Genomic DNA, 19,157 nt, shown 5'->3' with positions numbered 1-19,157 from the left:
GTGACTGTGAGAATAAAGTCTACATTACAGCAGAAGAGAAAAGGCCCAAGGTTACAAAAGAATTCTATATGCTTACATTTTCTTTGTCCAGCTTTCCCTCTTACTGATAATTTCTGGGTAGTTGGTCCTAAGTCTCCCTCCCCAGACAAAGCTAGGTTCTCCTGTAGTGCCCTGTATTTTTTCTTTACTCATTTGTTTCTTGTTTAATTAATAACTTGTTTAGTATATATCATTGTCATCTATAAGCTGCATAGGTCACCACATCTGCTTTCTCCATCACCATATCTTCAGGTAGAGCTGATACCACATCCAGCACATATTTGGTGTTCAATAAACTGTTTACTGAATAAACAGCCACACTGATTAAATTGATCTGTGCTCAGTGTCTCTGATATCTATAATCCTGCTGCAGTGATCTTTAAAAGGAATTCATTTATTCTGGAGAACTAGTCTTTTCTGTAAAATTTAACTTAATGGAAGAAAAGAGTCAGAAGGATGTGGCATAAGGGAGCATAATCATTGCATATTCCTAGACCTATAAAGATATCTTTTCATAGTAAAAAAATGACACTAAAACTTAATAAAACAGACTTTTTATCAATGTCCGTCCAAGAGGCATAAGAGTCCTCAGTTAAAGCAGGCTTAAATTATGAATGAGTAAATGATAACAACAATCCACTAAGACAAGTACAAAAGCCAAAGAGAGATCATTTACTTTCTAGATGAATTGTATACTTCTATCTAATATCCTATCAGAAATCAATGCAAACCCAAAATTTATAGTTCAAAAATTTCCAGGATATATCAAACACTCAGAAATTTAGTAGCTGCTAGGTGTAGTAGTACACACCTTTAGTCCTGGCACTTGGGAGGCAGAGGCAGGTGGATTTCTGACTTTGAGGCCAGCCTGGTCTACAAAGTAAGTTTCAGGATAGCCAGAGTTACACAGAGAAACCCTGTCTTGAAAAAACAAAAAACAAAATAAAACAAAAAAGAAAAGAGATAATAACCAGATTTGGAGAAAATATCTAAATTATGGATTATTATAAAATGGAATTAGCCTTTCTCATCCAGGTTTCTATGAGAATATCAAGTCTGAAGACAGTCTATAGTTATTGGCATTTTAAACACATGGAGCAGAAATTGACATTACAGGGTATCTGTGTTATTTGTTAAATACTGGGAAGAGAACTAAGTGACTTCTGAATATACAAGGCTAAAAATGATCAATGTGAATTATAGATTGTTATGGAATGATTTTGCTTTTAGATACTTTGCCCATGTTTCTAAGAGAGTTGTTCTCCATCCTTTGAGATTTTGGGCAACTAGTTCCTACTTCATAGAAATTCACCTTTTCTTTGATAACTGAAAGTATTCTATTTCCTCGCTGGAAGAAGGGATTTGGAACTTTGGGGAGCATGTATTAATTTTCTGAAGTTGTTGTTACTATTTTTCTGTCTACTATAGTGTTGGTATCCATTCTGCTATAGCACATTGTTTTGGCTACAATTATTTCATTGTCTGCTATCTATCTCATCTGAAGTTCTAGCTGGAATACTTTCTACGGTAACACATCTCTTAGACACATTGAGGTTCTCTCTAAGGTAGGTTGACAGTAAGTAATATGAATCCATCTACTTTCTCACTCAAAATCAAATGAATAAGAATTAGGATAGTATCTTGCATAGGAGATTGAATATTCAGCAGGGCATCAAGTGGCAGCCTGTAGTAGCACAGCAGAGAACAGGTCTTTTCGCACTCTGTGGTTCTGCAATGTGAAAGCGACATCCAGCAGAGATTCTGTGGCAATCTTATATGAAATCCCTCAAATTACAGAGCCAGAAGTTAAGAAAGAAGTTGACATTTGCACTCCCTTGGGAAGTTTGGTAAGTGATACCAGTTTCACTTAATAAATGCTTAAGAAAGTCACTGATTTTCAAAGATTGAACAAACAGTATTGTAGCATTTGTTAGCTGAATATGAGACTATGAAGAACAGACACCACATAATCCCACAAATCAGAATTTCAGTCATATTTTATACATTTTCCTCTGGGTGTTTGACATGGGTCTATTTTTACAGCTTAAGCTAAATGTGCAATATAGGCAAGCAATGAGCAGCTTTTTGACATACCTACAACAAACATTATCAGCCAGAAAAGAGAGAATTAACTACTGATGCCCCAGGAGTTGCTTAGTCCTGCTTTAAACATAGCATTGGCAGGTGGAAGATTTGCTTGCATAAGTAACAACAGATGCAGCAGAGCCTTGAATGGCTGCCAATCTAAGAGACTATTCATGACCACCTGTTTTCTATGTCATGGAAACCTCTAAAACTCTGCTTTAGGAAAAGAGAGAGAGCCGTTAAATACCTTCCCACCAAATAATGGGTCATCTAGCCCACGTAAAATTACCACTTGTTCCTACACAGAATGAAACTTCTTGGAATTAAAAAAAAAAAAAAAGACAGAAACTCGGTTATGTGTATCAGTTAATCACAGGACAACCACCAAGAGCCCGGTCAACTGACAGACATCCAAGTACTAAGTCTCCCACTGGGTAAGAATCTCTTACTCATGTAAGCAGGGAGCACATAGGAGCTGAGAGTCCTGGGACTGGGGTTTAAAATGTTAGCTAATGTACCATTTCTGATGAATTTTTAACAAAGCTCTTTGAATCTGTAACCAAGAAACTGTATTGCCAAATAAAGTACATGGAGACATTAGGGATGAGAAAGAGATGCTTGTCTTCCATCTGCTGACTCATCAAGTCTGCAGTGGGACTTCTCAGAGCTGACATATTTTGAGAAGCATGAGGTTTTCCACTTCCTTATTTGGAAATTCCAAGCAGATGCAACCTAGCAGCACCCTAACCCCACTAACGGTTAGATAATTGTTTCCTCTGGAGACCAACTCTACTTGATCTGAAAGGTGGTTTTTAAGGAAAACTGAGTGAAGATAATTGCCAATACCAAGGGAGTATAGCAAATATCCTAAACTGTTTGACTTCTAATCACCCTTAGTGTCGATCCTCTAAATCACAAAACCATTGAGGAGAAACGTTGATACTTGACTCAATCTTAAGTGCTATTTTCTGGTCAGCTTTTTTGAATACAGGATGACAAACTGCTCAAAATGTTACCCTAAAGATGATTATGACAGCCTAAGGACTATGTGAATGGTCCTTAGTATCCAAGTTCCCATCCACTGTAGCTTGTCTTTCACAGGTTCTAGTTTGTAGTATTCTGAACCCTGAAATACAGAGGTTGGATGGCTTGTTCTTTTGCCAACATGAGAACAATGGAGGTATGCTTATTTCATCTAAGAAAAGTAAATTTCAGTTTTCCTAGGGAAATGTACTTCTAAAGTAAGATCCCACAAATCCTCTGGCGGTGCGCCTATGTAAGTTAAATCATCATTTCTTACTTCTGCTTGAAATTTGGAAGTTGAGTTTTAAAACATATACTTGGTTTTTTTCTAAGTGGACACATGGGACTGCATTTCATTAGTAAGACGTTTGTTTCCATTGCCTGTTCTGTGATCCCTTTGTAATGTTCACCTCCTCTTTCTAGAAACATCTTTCTACTGCCATATGATCTTTTGTGTTTCCCCTTTTCAGTATTGAGCATGCCATATTGTTTATCCCTAGATTCTCGACTCCCTTGTGAGACATACAATAGGGAAATTATGTCTAGCTCAATTTTTCAATATAAAGTTACATAATAAATCAACTATGATATTATTCTGAGGAGCAACAGAAGCAAGACAATAAATTCTGACCCCTGGTTCATACTCTGGGTGTCTAAAGGCTCCCTAGTCAAAGTCTGTCAAATATGATCATCATGGGAATTACTTCAGGGTGGAACAACAGAGATCAGAAGCCCAGCCTCCCTCTAGACTGAATGGATCAGAGTCTTCATAGGCACAGCCCGATGATCCCAGCACATAACCATGTTTGAGGGAAGCTGCCCTAGACTGTCAACTTCCTTCGAAGGCATGCTTTCTTACAGATATGAGTTCTAATTTCCCACTTGGGGAAACTCTGCTGCTTATATATCTAAGACATCAGCCCCCAGTTTCTTCAAAAAACGAAAACTAATTCCCCCTTAAGCCCTACCCCAAGAAGCCACCCTCATCCCCATCTGACAAGTTACCTGTTCAGTGTCTTCCGTTAGAATCCGTTATGAAGCCCCTCGTGTAAACAACATCTTGGGAGGGACGAAGATCTATTTTTGAAAGTGTGAAAGGGAGAAATGAGCCAAATGTGTTGAGCAGATGTCAGCAGCACCATGACCAAGACCAACTGAGGGGAGGGGCACTATGAAAGAGGACCCAGCTGTTCTTTCCCTTGCCACTAGTTTCGAGTCCAGCCCTCCCTCTGTAAATGGCACTCCAGACCAGTACTACAGAGATAAGCCATTCACGAGCTACCTCTCAGAGGAAAAAAGGTGTCTGGGGAAGGGTTTCTTGGCTACTTCATCTCAAAGAAGAGTATAGGATTTGGTTGATTTTTGCTCCCCAAGAGGCATAACACTGTAAAGTTAGTGAGTCTTGATAATTTTAGTGTTTGTGTGCATTTGCATTCTCAAAATTTGATTAAAGAAAGTAATTTTCTGCTAAGAAGTGTGTTTATGTCCCAAAGACAAACTTGCTTTAATTAGCTATAGGTAAATAAATAACAACCTCTACTAGGAAAGTGGTGTCCATGTTAGGAAATCCTTTGCTCCCTCTGGTACCTTGGTTCACTGTCTGACATCATCATCTAGTGTCCTCAAGAGAATGGGTGAGGTCATACTGAGCTATAATTAGAGGGAGCCAAATGTCCTTGCTTGCCAGGGACAATCCTGGATTATACTCTTTGTCCTAATATAATTATTAGTATTCTAAAACCTTCCCAGTCCAGATGATATGTTATATGATCTTTACACTCAATAGCAAAGATATCCAGCAAAAACAGGAGGGGGTGTTGGCTACTTCCCAGCCTATGATCTGACCATAGGCAGATACCTGATTTTATGACTTGGTTTCTTATTCTCCCAGAGATGAGTTACTGAAGTCAGAAAACCATTCTCTCCGACAAAAGTGTCTACTCACTGTCCTGGGGTTCCATGATCAAACCACATAGGCCATCCCACTGGGATGCCCACACCCAGGATAGAGACCCCAGCTGCAGACATGCTTTGCTGATCAAGAAAGAATGCTTGAACCAAGAAGCATTTAGAAAGTTTTCTGATCTTATACTTTTTAGTACTCCCAATACAATGCACTGTGAAATTTGAATAGAATTGCTAGCCATGCAACCCTATGTGTTGGACAGAAACGGGACCCAGAAGTACTGTTCTAACTCTGCTTCCTGAAGATTTCAACCTGGGGAAGTGTTGAGTTTCCTCTTGTTTTGAACCAGGGCAAGGACAGAGCTATCACACAGGAGTGGTCTAAAAGGTTAACCAAGAGAAATACCTTTTAATGAGTATCACATGTGAGGCAACTAGCTTGACATAATGGTACCAACAACAACAACAGCTATCATTTCCTTTGCTTTTCATCGTTTGTTTTTCTTTCATATTTCCTTAACAACAATTATGTTTCCTAGCAAGGTGTGAAATGTAAAATCGTAATATATTTGATTCTAAACATAGTCAAAAAAATCCCCAAGTAACAGAAATTAACCAAATTATAAACACTTCAGTCAACATTAGGTCAAAGAAACATATCATTCATTAAACTGTTGCCTTAAACCTTTGTTTTTCTATGTATCCTGGATATTAATTTATTCTTCATACAATATATGAACAATCAGCTTCGGTATCACTTCACTTAGTTTTTTATAAACACTGTTTGTAAGAGAAATAAATGCATACCATGAAATAAGTAAAGGGAACTAGGTTATACAGTCTTAAGTGAAAAAAAGCATGATACAAAAATATGTACACTAAGATTATTCCTAAATAAAATATTGAACTCTAGTCATAAAATGAACTAACTAGTTATGTCAAGATGTTAAAGTTATGGGTGGATTTTGGAAATATATCTAGAATTTCTATTATTTTTCAACTAAAATAGAGTGTTTTCCAAAAGGCACACATGAATCGTCATGTTACTAGTTTTCTGTTGGATGCAGACACTGGGGCTTGTCTATCTTTGGTTCAGGTGGCCTAATTCAGTGCTAGTTCAGGAGAGATTTCATCTCCATTTGTGTAGTATGCTGTGTTTGGCTCCATGGATAGAGACCACATGGCAGCCATGTGGATTGTGAATAGCTGGGGGCAGGGTATAAAAAAAAATCCCAGTGAAGACATAAGCAGAAAAAGGAGCAATACTTCCTGGTTACAACCAATTCAAACCAGAGATCTTAATGAAGCCGACCCTGAACTGTACCCATATCCCAGGCTGCTGGCTGAATCTGTAGACTGTCAGTAGTTGTAGGGAGAAGAGGCCTTCAACTTATTTAAAATATTAAAGAATATGCTATTCCATAACAGTCTCCAAAATGTGTTCTTAGTAAGTTCCATGGGAGAAGCATCTAAATTTTAAGTAGGAAACAAAGACATGACTGATCTTTCAAAGTCAGCCAGGATGGGGGTGATTAAGACACAGAGCAGGAATAGGTCCCTCTCATTCTTCTAGACATGGGATATCTATCATTGAGATCAGAGCTACTTCAGGCTAATTTCACAAGGAATGTACCCAAAACTCCCAAATGCTCCTCTTATGGTATTTCTCTGAAGAAATTATTTGGACCAGAAAGACCATTTAGGTGTGGCTTTGAGATTTAATGACACCTACCAATTGTGACAAAGTTCTCGTGTTTCCCAAATGTGCATTTCACATCTTTAGCTGGGCCCAATCTCCTGTAACCAGTTTTAAACCCTCGTTAGGTCAAGAATTAGCTTTAAGAATAAAAAATAAACAGATGTCATTTAATAGAAAAATGAACATGTGCGTAGTTCTTCCATAGAAATCAGCCAGACAGAATATACAGCCTTGACCTGGTGGTGTCTCCCAGGTTTAAAGAAGGGCACACAAGCCTGATCATATGCTAAGTACAGGAATCCTAGATGTGATTGCATCAACCTATGCTTTCTGAACAGCACCCTGGATAGAGGGTAAAAGTCTCCAAATAGAGACTGAAATGGTCCTCTGTTATTTTCTGCTTCAAACAATTCCTTTTTTAATATAAAAGTTCAGTGTATTCTTTTTTTCTTATTCAAAGCATACCACACAGAGTGAGAGAAAAAGAAGCATACCGCAGAGAAAGAGGAGGGGAAAAAAGAGAGTGGGATAAACGTTGGAATATATAAGAATTATAGATAGAATAGGAAGGCATTTGGGGTCTTAAGAAAGCCTTACCCATTACTAGAGAACTAGGGCCATGAAAGTGATTGAGCTTTTCTGTTGCTGAATTTTCCTCCCCTCCTTCTCTCCATGCCTCCCTCCTTCCCTCCTTCCTTCCTTTCCTTTTAATTCAAAATCAGTTTTATTGTGAAGAGTGCCTTTAGTCCTACAATTGGAGCATTACACATTGATTCTCTCCTTGACCATAACACAGCAAATGTGTCCTAAACAGGATAGTTTTGTTTTAGAATGGTTCCAAGAGGGGCATTGGATACGGTTTACAAAGGATCTGGTCTTTCATATTCTTTCCCAGTTTTGCAACCTTGGCAAGAATTCCTGAGTCCAAGAGGAGGTTGCTGATGGTTGCCCCTCTCTCTTCTGCCCCAAACCCTGCTCCTGGGGCAACTAACAATCTCCTGTAAAAATGTGGGGATGTCAGCAAGTTGAATGTCTCTGAAGAGGTTAACTCAGTAAGGAATGTCAACCAGCTGCCAAAGCAGCCTTGAGAGTGTGGGATGGCTGAGAAGCATATGAAGTGGAGCAAGGGACAGTGGGCCAGTCATTCACCTGTACGGAGAGGCTGTCCCCCAGGAGAGATAATCGGTGGGTCTAGGAGCAGGGCGAGGTACTATGGGCTGCTCCACAGCAGTCACATCTCCTGAGTAGGACTTGAGGAGGGAAGCGTTTTTATTGGCCAGCATGGCTCTCTCATTCCGGCGGAACTTGGCTCTTCGGTTCTGAAACCACACCTGGAATATTATTGGGAGGGAAGAAAGACATAAAGAAGGAGAGGAAAAACAAAGAAAAGTAGGTTACAAATTTTGGCTGATTTTACTACACAATGCCATCCCAAGAAAGATACGGGATGGATCTGGAACCCTTCCTCAAACAATAGAAATATTGCAGTGTAATCCTTCCCCCAGGAGCTACGTGATTCAGAGTTAAACCTCTATGTCCATGGAATGTCCGTGGAACACTTCAGTGGTAGAGCTTAGCATGTATAAAGCCCCATATTAATCCCCTTCACCAAAAAACATGGAAATACTTCTAGTAATTAAGAACCAAGAGGTGGTATCTATGAATAATAGATGAGACATGGAAATGTAGGTTATATACCCTGCTGTAATTATAATCAATAAAAGGAGGATTTCATTAGATGTTGGCAATAGATACAATGGTTTTTCTAAGGGCATTTTAAAAATTCTTCAAAGCAGATTTTTTTCATCTGCTTTTATTGTGTTCGTTATTTAAAGACAACCCTTTATCTCCCCCACACCTTCTGGCAAGCTTTATCTCCCCCACACCTTCTGGCAAGGATTAAGGAAAAAATGATTCATATGAAGAGGTGCAGGAAAAACCATCAGAGAGTAAGGCTGCAATAGAAGAGAAAGAACCACTAAAGAGTACCCAACACATTAGCAACCCTTATGGGGCTCAATCAAATGGTGACTCAAAAGACCAAGACTAATGGAGGGCAGGTGTTCCGGGGTGTCCCTCTCCCCTCAGAGATGTATCTGTACACTGACTCCTGCCTATAAGTGTCTAGCACTTCTAATGTGGAAACACATGGAAACCTATTTATGTTTTATAAAGAAACTCTCAGCAGAAAACAAACAAACAAACAACAACAAAAAAAAAAAAAAAAAAAAAAACGGGCTCTATCCCTGAGAATTCAATTGGAGGACATTGATTTGCACATCTCAAGGAATGTGGGTGGCCCTGACAGCATCTGTAATAGCTAATGATAAACTCATTACTTATTAAGCCGCTCCCAGGACTAGTGACTTACACGCACTGTTTCTACTTAGCATGACAAGTCTGCATATTGGGTTTTATCATTTCTACTTTAAAGTTGAGGAACATGTCCAGTGAGATTACAATATATGCAAATAGTAACTGATTTTTTTTTTTAACCTAAGGCTGTCTAACCCATGACCATACAATTCTCCTATACTGCAATAGAATTTTAGCCACTCATTTATATTCATTCAAGAACTCTTTGTGGAGTGCTCATTGGAGCCCAGGCCTTGTATTAAATGCTGGGAAGAAAGAGATGAAGAGGACTGTTTCAAGCAGCTCAAAATTTACTAAAGGCAGATGTGTAAGTATATCTGAAATAATGCGAAGCAAATATTTTAGTCAAATCATAGAAAGTATGTCAGTACATGGGAAGAAATAACTCGAGGGGACGACATTTGCCTAAAATACCATGTTACTATTGCCTCCCACCACCATGGAATTGTGTAGCATGCAGGACCTGAATGGAAATCAGCAAAGGTGAGATTAAACATCTCCTCCCTATCTTCTCAGTCCTCAGATCTTTCATTTGTAATGTGGTCAACACATTGCTGATACAATTAGTACTTTAAATGTAAATATAATTGGTGCCTTGCTCGATACCATCTAGTGCCCTCCTACTGGAGAATAAAATGAAAATTTCTTAACACAGAGAAAACACTATTCAAGAATTAGCTCTCTGTTTATCATAAAGCCACATTATTTTCTACTGTGTCTTAAGCTCAGGGCTACCAGAGGACTCCCAAATGCAGTAGGTGACTGTCTACCTACACAGTTACATCAGACATTTCCTCTACTGACAGTATTCTTTCCCTCTGTCCAAGTATCAAACCCAAGATTTTATTGTAACATCATTTCCTCCATGAAGTGTTGTAGTGAAAGGCAAAGACTTCAAGGTCTAAGAGAATTGGATAGAAATACCAGCTATTCTCTACTAAGGAATTATCATTGAACTGCTAATTTGTTTGTTACTTTGTCTCATAGTTGATTAAAAATGACTGACATGATTACAAATAGTTATGAGTTGGTTCACAATGTACAGTTAATAAGGGCATAGTCCCTTTTCCTTGGGCAGAGTGGATCATTGTTTCTTCTACTCTATCAATAATTCTTGCAGATTTCTTTACTGTGGGGATCATCTCAATGATGGCATCATTTGATAGTTTAATTGTCTTTTCTCTCTGTTCCAGACTGTGTCATCCTTAAGAAGAGGGTTAGTGTCTTATTTATCACCAACAAATCAAATCAGGTTAAAAAGTCCGCAGTTGCTCAATAGGCATTTGAGGAAAAGGGGGAAATGAATTTCAAAAAGCTGAATAAAACTTATCCCACACAAGAGGACTCCATCACCCAGTGAGGGGAAGTGACCCTCACTAGAGATAACTGGATACAGTACCTGCATCACATCGAGATAGCTCGATACAGTACCTGTCATGTTATGATGAATGCCCTTAATATGGAGTCCCAGAGTTAGGGGATTATTTTGATCTAGGAAAGCCTGGGACCTTATGGAGAAATAGTAAAGTTACAGGGGAACAATTCTGTGCCGCTCGCCTAGGAAATGTTCACAGCAATGGAAGGCATTGGTTTGTAGTGTGGTGGAAAAAGAAAGGAAAAAGAGTTGGATGGTAGACACCCAGATGATACTAGATGGCATTTTCCTGTCTCTCCCACCTTGTATGTATGTGTGTGTGTGTGTGTGTGTGTGTGTGTGTGTGTGTGTGTGTGTTGGGGGGGGTATATATGCATGTATGTGTACAACACTCAACTGTTGTAATTGAACAAGATAATCTCCCAACTCAAAAGTTACCCTTCTGCATTTTTAAAATAATTCTCACCTTTGCACTATCAAAGTTTCCGTTTTCAAATTTGAAGCACTATTGCAAAATGGTGCTCTAAGACACTAGAGTCTACTAGTTTAATCAATTATTTATTTATTTATTTATTTATTAATTTATTTATTTTTTACATACAACATATTTTGACCAGATTCTTTCCCATTCTCCAACTCCTCTCAGGGCCTCTCTACCTCCTTACCTAGCCAACCTCCTGGTCTCTGTTTCTCTGTCTCTTTGTCTCTTTCCCTCTCTGTCTCTCGGTCTCTGTCTCTGTTTCTGTCTCTCTCTCAAATAAACAAATAAACACAAAACAAAGGTCAAAACAAACAAAAAACAGTAAAAAAAAGAATGCCAAAACAAAGAGAAGAGCATGTTTTGTGTGTGTGCTTTGTGTGTTCATGCATGTGCATGCTTGTGTGTGTGTGTGTGTGTGTGTGTGTGTGTGTGTGTGTGTGTGTGTTTTACTCATATAAAGTTGTTCATTTCACTGCAGGCTGATGTTGGGGAAATATGAGATGTAGAAGATTAGGAAAGCAGAGGAAATTCAGAGCAGTGTGCAGAAAGCAGCCTGGGGTGGTGTACACTGAGGTTAATGTCAGCTCTGTGAGTATGATAGGATGGAGAAAACAGGACCATAGTGTTGTCGTATGAGTCCTAACAGCCAACACAGAGGTGTATCCTTAATATTCTGTCTCAGTTTTCCTCGAGGCCACAGAAAGGGCCTAGATGTCTTTCCTTGCATCGTTGCACTGCAATTCTTTCTTGTCTCATGGTGAGAACTTTGAGGTGGAGTGCCTGTCTCCCCATGCAGAAAATCTTCTCACACTCCTCTTCCAACTGGAGGAGTCACCATTATGCTACCTTCCTTTGACTTGCTTTATTTCATAGAGACATTGGAGACTATAAGAAGTTCTTTACTTTGAGTGTGCTCTTAACTTAATTCCTCATGATCCTCTCCAATCTTTATCACCATTCACAGACATGAATACTCAGAACAAGGTGCTAGAGAAGAAAGCTCAGGTGAGGGAGAGTTAATAGCTTAGGTACGACCACTCTAGAGCTCAAGTTGAAAGTTAGGGGTGCAGAGGCAAGCGCTCAAGTGGATGGTGTAATAGAACACCAAAGCGTAAGGTTTACAGCAATGGGAAGGAGCTAGCCCTCCCTACGGCATATTCCTCCCTTCCTAAAGGCATTCTATTTGATTTTTTAAAAAATACCATTCAATCCAAAGAAATACAGTAAAGGTATGAAGTCTGTTGTCATAATTCATATTCACAGCCCTTCTCAGTACCAGCTCCAATTCCAAACCTACAACTTATATTCATAATCAGTCTTCAGAGATGGGTTGCTGTGGAGGGGACACTTGGTACCTGCCACCCAAAGTATGAGTTACCTGCACTCTGGCCTCAGTGAGGTTCACCCGACGAGCAAGATCTTCTCGCACAAAAGCATCCGGGTAATGTGTTCGCTCGAAGACACGCTCAAGGGCCTGCAGCTGGCTGCTGTTGAAGGTTGTTCTGTTTCTCCGTTGCTTTCTCTTCTTCTTCTCCTCTGAGTTCAACTGATCATCTGGAATGAAATTGATTGGGGATAAGGAATTAATATCACTCCAGAGGTCCCAGGTGGCCTAGATTTATCATTCTCTATAATGGGAGATTACTCAGATCCCTAGCAAAGTACTAACGTCAAACGTTAGTTTTCTTATACAAATCCTGGCAAAGGCCAAGAATCCTCCTCAGTTCTGGTGCCTTATTATTGCATCTATATGTAAGATTTGACCTGAGATGGTTGCCTGAAGAATATTACTTCCATGCTTTTTGAAGTCTGTTTCATAAAAGAGGGCTAAAGAAAAAAATCTCATGCTTGTCTCTATTCTTTATATTTCACTAGAGATGGAAAAATAAAAGTAGATCACGTTTTATCGTACTCCCTTACACAATATGATGTTCATTCATACAGTTTCATTACCAATTATACCAGGCCCCTCCTGGCTCCTCTCCAAAGCACAGACCCAAGGTCACACGTTCACATTTACAGAAAAGAAACTGTTCAAAACCAACCAGAAGGATTTCCATTTTAACATGCTTTCTCTTTGAAGCAGTGACTGAAAACAATATTCACTAAAAACTCCATGATATTGCCCAAGCACGCTTCAGCTTAGATCAAGGTTAATGTCAGGAACAATACCAGGAACCCAAGCAACCATTAGCTTGGGACTCACCCTAAGAAAACACAAGAATGGGGAGCTATTTCCTGAAATAGTGAAATGTTGCACTCTATATTGAGTAGTAGGGTCCTGAGGATTGGAGGAACCTTTGGAAAATTACATCATTGAATTTTTACCTGCTGGGGTCTGTCTAGGGTTTGCTATAAATTATCCCAAAGCCATCTTTGTTTGCTAATCATTCAACGAGCATCATGCCCCCATTAGAGAGTAACATGAGCCTATCCTGAACATCTACCCAGTCCCAGGACAAGAATTATTGATTGTGGAAACCAAGTGGTTGATCAACTGTGCTAACATCACCATCAACCCATTGTCCAGACACTTGAACTTCCCAGAGTCTGTATGGCTCATCTCTGATGCATTCCTTCATGGCACATGCTGTCCATTAGCTTCTCAACAGAGAGGCTTGGCCCCCAAAACATTACACGGAATAAAGATGATGGGAAGAGAAGTTCTATATTTTCTCCATCCTCAACAAAGAGGATCTTTCAGCTCTTTGTTTCTAGCACATCTAATCTTGGTTTTCTGTGACTAAACACACACACACAGCACTGTCAACAAAGCTGCTAGCAAGAATTAAGATGTCTCATCAACATCCACCTCAGCTGTAATATTCTTGTTACCACAAACAAACAAATTAGAGCCTGTTCTATATTTATGTTTGGGTTCAAAGTACAGGTTAGACACAGGACTCCTGCAGGGCAGATCTCTAGGTGCCTGATGGCCGAGACTACTATCTTCATACCCTGAGACTCCTTCTCCCTCCAGCTCCTTCAGGACTTAGAATAGACACTATATATTGTCCTTGGTAATTAAAGGCCCAGATACAATAAGCACTAGCTGAAGTTTTTTTCCATGAGAAACATGAAACTTCTCTTGTCCTCAGAAATGGTTCTATAGGAGAAAATTGTATAAGACCCTACCCAATTTCTCTAAGAAAGAGACTGTTGGCCACTGTGCTCTGACTGATACATGAGCTCCATTAATCCTCTTTGTTTTTGATACTTATGGCACCTTGATGGAGCTTCCATCAAACTCCACTGAAACTCTCAAAGCAGCCACGTTTTGATGATTCATTATTTGAATAATATTTTCTAACTCTGGCAAGGTTTACAAATTCAGGGCTCTTGAAAAACGTGTGATACATACACTCATCAGACTGGGGCTCTGGTTGAACATAAGGGAGGAAAGCAGTGGGTGTTTATCAGAGTGGGAGGGTCATCATTCTGTGGAGGACAGCCACAGTGAAGGGGAATTTCAAAAGTTGTGGTCCATAGACATTAATATCCAAATGGATGATGGGATGGGCCTAGAACATTCAGCTAACATGATTGACACTGTTTACCTATTAGGAAAGTTAATTGACATTTAACATCAACACTGTAATTCAGACATGTAAGACCTAAAGTCTTTTAGCACCTCTCTTGCATGTACAGTCTCCTTCCTGTTCAACTGTTTGAAAACATTTGTATTATTCTTATTGTCTCCCCTCCCCACCCCCAGATCTCTTATTCACAGTTCAATATGCCTAGCTCTTTGGATATCTCTGAGTCTTCAGGGACTTTGAGACCAGTACCTTATCATGAAATTTCATGTTTCCATTAAACATGAACCTGCAAAAAGTCCTTAGCTTCTATACTCTCCTAAATTTGAGACCAATCAGACCACAAGTTAATATTCTTTCTCATATAAAGAAAGCCCCAGATTAAGTGAATACTCTGATTTTTCTTCACTCAAGAAAATTCTTTCTCCTGTGTAATCACAAGCTCCAAATCCTTTGTTCTGTTTTGTGATCCTGTTTCTCCTTGTACTGCCAAGCTCTGATCAAGGTCAAGAATATTTTACAACTTGTTCTTGGTGCCACAACCTGCCACATAATCACTCGGTAGTTCTTTGAAATCTCCCACTCTTCATTGAAATTCTACTGACTGTCCACTGTAAAAACCACCAACTCCCCTGACGTGGGAGTAAAGGAAATAGAGGATTACAGTTTATGACAGGGGATAAATAGCTATAATGATCTCAAGTGATTCCAGCAAGAGCTTCCCAGTGAAGGTTCTTGTTGTTTTTAAGAAATGAAAACATCGGTTCAGATCATGTTGAAGGTGAGGAAAGACATGCAAATAACAAGGGTCCCAGGAGTTTGGCTCTGGCCAATGTCCTTCAAAGCCCAAGGCAAATGGGAAGAGACAATGAGTAGGCAACAGAGACAGCATGCGTGGCAGTCCTTTGGTTCATCTGTCTTTGCTCACTACTCATAGTCTGAGACGTTTCCCTACCACTGAGCAACAGGCCCAGGTATGGAGTCTTCCACAGCAGGAGAGGGTAAGTAAACTCTGCCAAGGTTTACAAATTCAGGGCTCTTGAAAAACGTGTGATACATACACTCATCAGACTGGGGCTCTGGTTGAACATAAGGAAGGAAAGCAGTGGGTGTTTATCAGAGTGGGAGGGTCATCATTTTGTGGAGGACAGCCACAGTGAAGGGGAATTTCAAAAGTTGTGGTCCATAGACATTAATATCCAAATGGATGATGGGATGGGCATTATTCTTTAGCATCCTGAAGGGATTAAGACCTTAGCACATATAATAACCATGAATTGTGAATACGTTTTCATTAAAATCATTTAAATCCAAGGGATGATGAATGATAAAATGCTTGCACCAAATAAAACACACACAAAATTACCTAATCCATTCCTCTCATTTTGCAGATGAGGTAGGGACCTAGAAGAACAGAGTGATTTGCCCAAAATAATAATGAAATTCTGAGATTTCTAGACAAAGCTGGAGGCCAAGACAGCTAATTTTACTCCATTCTTAACATGCAAATGGCAATATTCATGCTGTGCCATAGACAAACAAGAAAGCGTCCACAAGGCAAACAGGCTGCTACCTGGGGAAATTATTCATGGGAAACGTTTTATCATGCTAGCTGTTATAAAGATATGATAAGGAGGGTCTGTGAACAAGAATCAATGTGTCATATACTATTCTTGCTGGAATGCCCATTAAAAATGAAGCCGTGTTCATTTGAGTAGGCTGTTTGCTTTGGGTATTCTGTGCTTTCTTATTCAGATGCCTTCTTCAGTATCTCTGGTTATTTTCATGCAAAAGAATACTCCATCTTCCATCTTTTCCCCCAGGAAACATATGGGTACACTTCTCTTTCATTTTAAGGGACACATTAAAGTTGATGTGTCATAAGAAAAACATCTCACATTTCACCTGTGTTAATTCTTGCCCAATAATTTCATTCCATATTGACCTATCCCTTTCCAAATCCCCATGCATATGTTAGTATTTTATCAAATACTATGTAAAAATTATGGTCCAGTTCTTTCCAGGTGCATATATTCTTGCTATTGTGCATTCAATCATTACTGTGGAAGAGATACAGGAAGCCCAGATGAGCTGACAACAAAGGTTGGAAGAGTTAGACCTACACTACTATGCAGAAGCAGGGCCCAGAGAATTAGAACCCTGGTGTCTAAAGGACTTGGTGATTCCTGAATTGTGATGATTCGTGTTAACAGTGAAAAACAACTAATTAGGTCAGGGATGTCTTTGTTTCTGGATAATTTTAAATACAGAAGGAAAAATAAATCTTTTATAGTGTGTCTTCTTAAGATCTAGACAGAGGAAAAGCCTTGGGGTCTTGTTCCTTTGTAAATGTGAGGCTCAGCCCTTCATTTTCACCTCCTATGTGAAAAGCAGCTTTGAGATGATTGAGTGATTTAAATAATTGGGAACACATACAAGACAGAAATGCTGGAAGATGATGTTTTCAGTGGGTCAGAGATGAAACACTTCACAAGGAAAAGGGGTCAGAACCCCTTGCAGGAGAAATTGTGTATCCACACATGGCTTGAAAAAAACAATGATGCTCACCCTGGCTGTATCATAAAGTTTCCTTGGAATTCTGCATGAGATGGCTGGCATTGCCCTGGAGGTAGGGTGCAGAAAGCAGAAAACGATCCTTTCAAGTATCAGGACCAGGCAGCCGTGGCAATCCCTACTCGATAAGGCCTTGCATCCCCCACGCAATCTCTGAATGTCTGCTGTGCTGTGTCCAGTGGGAGAAACCTCTGAGGTCCAAGATCAATGGTCAGCCCAATGTAATTTAAAGGTATAGTAAAAATATATTTTAGGAAGAAAATCACAGTTTAAAAAAAAAAAAATGTGTTCCCTGTGCCTGAGTCACATCAATTTGGGAAGTAATCTGATGCAAGAAGATAAAATGCCAACTTCAGTAGCAGAAACCAACCACCACATCAAAGCTTGTCGTCTGTCTCTGGGTTGAAATCATGGCAGGCAAGCGGATCTGAAATGCAGACCGCTGATCACTTTATGGGCATCGAAGAATGTTTTCAAAGCAATTTATATTGCACAACAGCTACTTACTTTAATGGGATTTGTGTGGTTCAGGCCCTGGAACCTTTAGAAAATTGAGAGGAAGTATAATTGCAAAAGCCACTAAAAGCTGTTTTGCTTTGATAGCCAGGCCTGTGAGAAGCGGTGAAATACAGCTGTGGTGTCCGTCCTCGTTTCCTTGGGTACACTTAGCTTTAACTGAAATCAGGACAGCAGCGTGCTTCTAACATGTGCCCTGTTAAGTGGCTCAGATACCACTTAACTGGAGACACGGTTGCAAAGCATATGGAGCTTCACTATCACAATGACCAAAGCCAGGTTTAGTAGCATGCCTACCCTTTCTTAACATCATGGTCCTTTACCACTGATTCTCATCCATGGCACAGAGAGACGAGGTCTCTGACAAATATGCCACTATTCAGTCATTATAGGTAAATGATTACCTTAGAGCTGCCAGGCCCACGCCATATGGTGAAATTAGACAGGCGTACTTTTTCTTTTACTGTCAAGTTGGCATGGATTTAGTTTGTTTTTAGTTAGGCACCAGTCTAAGTCTTGCAAAAATAATATTAAAACACATAAAATGTGATTATTCTTTCAAGAAAAAAAAAAGAATGTTCTAAAGACATGAAAGGGGCCTGGAGAGATGGCTCTGTAGTTAACAGCACATACTCTTCTTGCACAGGGCCAGAGTTGCAGCCCCCACATCATAACCACCCGTAACTTGAGCTCCAGGGAGTCTGATGCCCTCTTCTGGCTTCTACATGTCCATGGGCACCTACACTCACAGGCACAGGCACAGGCACAGGCACAGGCACAGGCACACACACATTTAATCATTTAGAATTTTATTTTGAGTGGTTCTGACTAAAAAGGTGAGCCTGTGGCTCTGTATATGATCTCAAATTGTAGCTTTCTCATTACAGCCAACCTTCCTTGGAAACAGAAGGCATTAAAAACTATAAGGTACCTTACTGAGGTTGGTATTGCTTTAAATATTTTATCGTCTCATAATAACAACAACAATAATAATAATAATACATTCTAGCTATTGAGTTATTGGATAGAGTACCTTCTCTTTGATAGAGACATAAAGATCTGGGGTTAGGTGTGTATAGTACCCTCAGTTTCTGAGTCCTCAATCAGGTCCACCTAACTGTAATGGAGGGGATACAGTAGAACAGAGCAGGAAGCATCCCAGCTTAGAAACCCAGATCACTGGTTTCCTGCAGTCCTACTCATTATTCTCGGTGACCTTGGACTTTGTGCTTTACTTCCCTGAGCCTGTTTTTAAAGCAACCAGAAGAGAGGAAGACTCAGTTCTCAAGGTTGCCGGAGGCCTTCACGAATGCATCCTGGGCAGCCAGTGGGGCAGAGGGGAAATATGTGTAAGTGGTTGTGTGGCTGCCATTATAGGTGTGATTTCTCCTTGGAAATGAACTAGTCCAGCCGTTGTGCTGATCTGTTTGCCTTCTGATCCCCCTGGGTAGTGAGCCATCCACTCACAGAATAGCCACCAGGGAAGTCACAAGACACTTTAAACATGGTGACCATGGTTTGATCACGTTGGGTGAGTGTGTAGCTGGA

The 19,157-nt window shown here is 39.8% G+C and overlaps 1 protein-coding gene across 1 annotated transcript in view; it reads right to left on the bottom strand.

Annotated features, from left to right (window-relative positions):
• Prrx1 (paired related homeobox 1) overlaps positions 1–19,157 on the bottom strand; it is a 63,758-nt gene that overhangs the window by 1,821 nt on the left and 42,780 nt on the right. The window contains exons 2-3 of the mRNA XM_036202775.1: positions 12,362–12,537; positions 7,901–8,082 (exon numbers count right to left, since the gene is read on the bottom strand). Coding sequence (XP_036058668.1) covers positions 7,901–8,082; positions 12,362–12,537 — 358 coding nt within the window. The remainder of the gene's footprint in view (positions 1–7,900; positions 8,083–12,361; positions 12,538–19,157) is intronic.

This window comes from Onychomys torridus, chromosome 11 (assembly GCF_903995425.1).
Source record: "Onychomys torridus chromosome 11, mOncTor1.1, whole genome shotgun sequence".
Lineage (NCBI taxonomy): Eukaryota > Metazoa > Chordata > Mammalia > Rodentia > Cricetidae > Onychomys > Onychomys torridus.
This window is presented reverse-complemented; position numbering and strand designations above follow the sequence as displayed.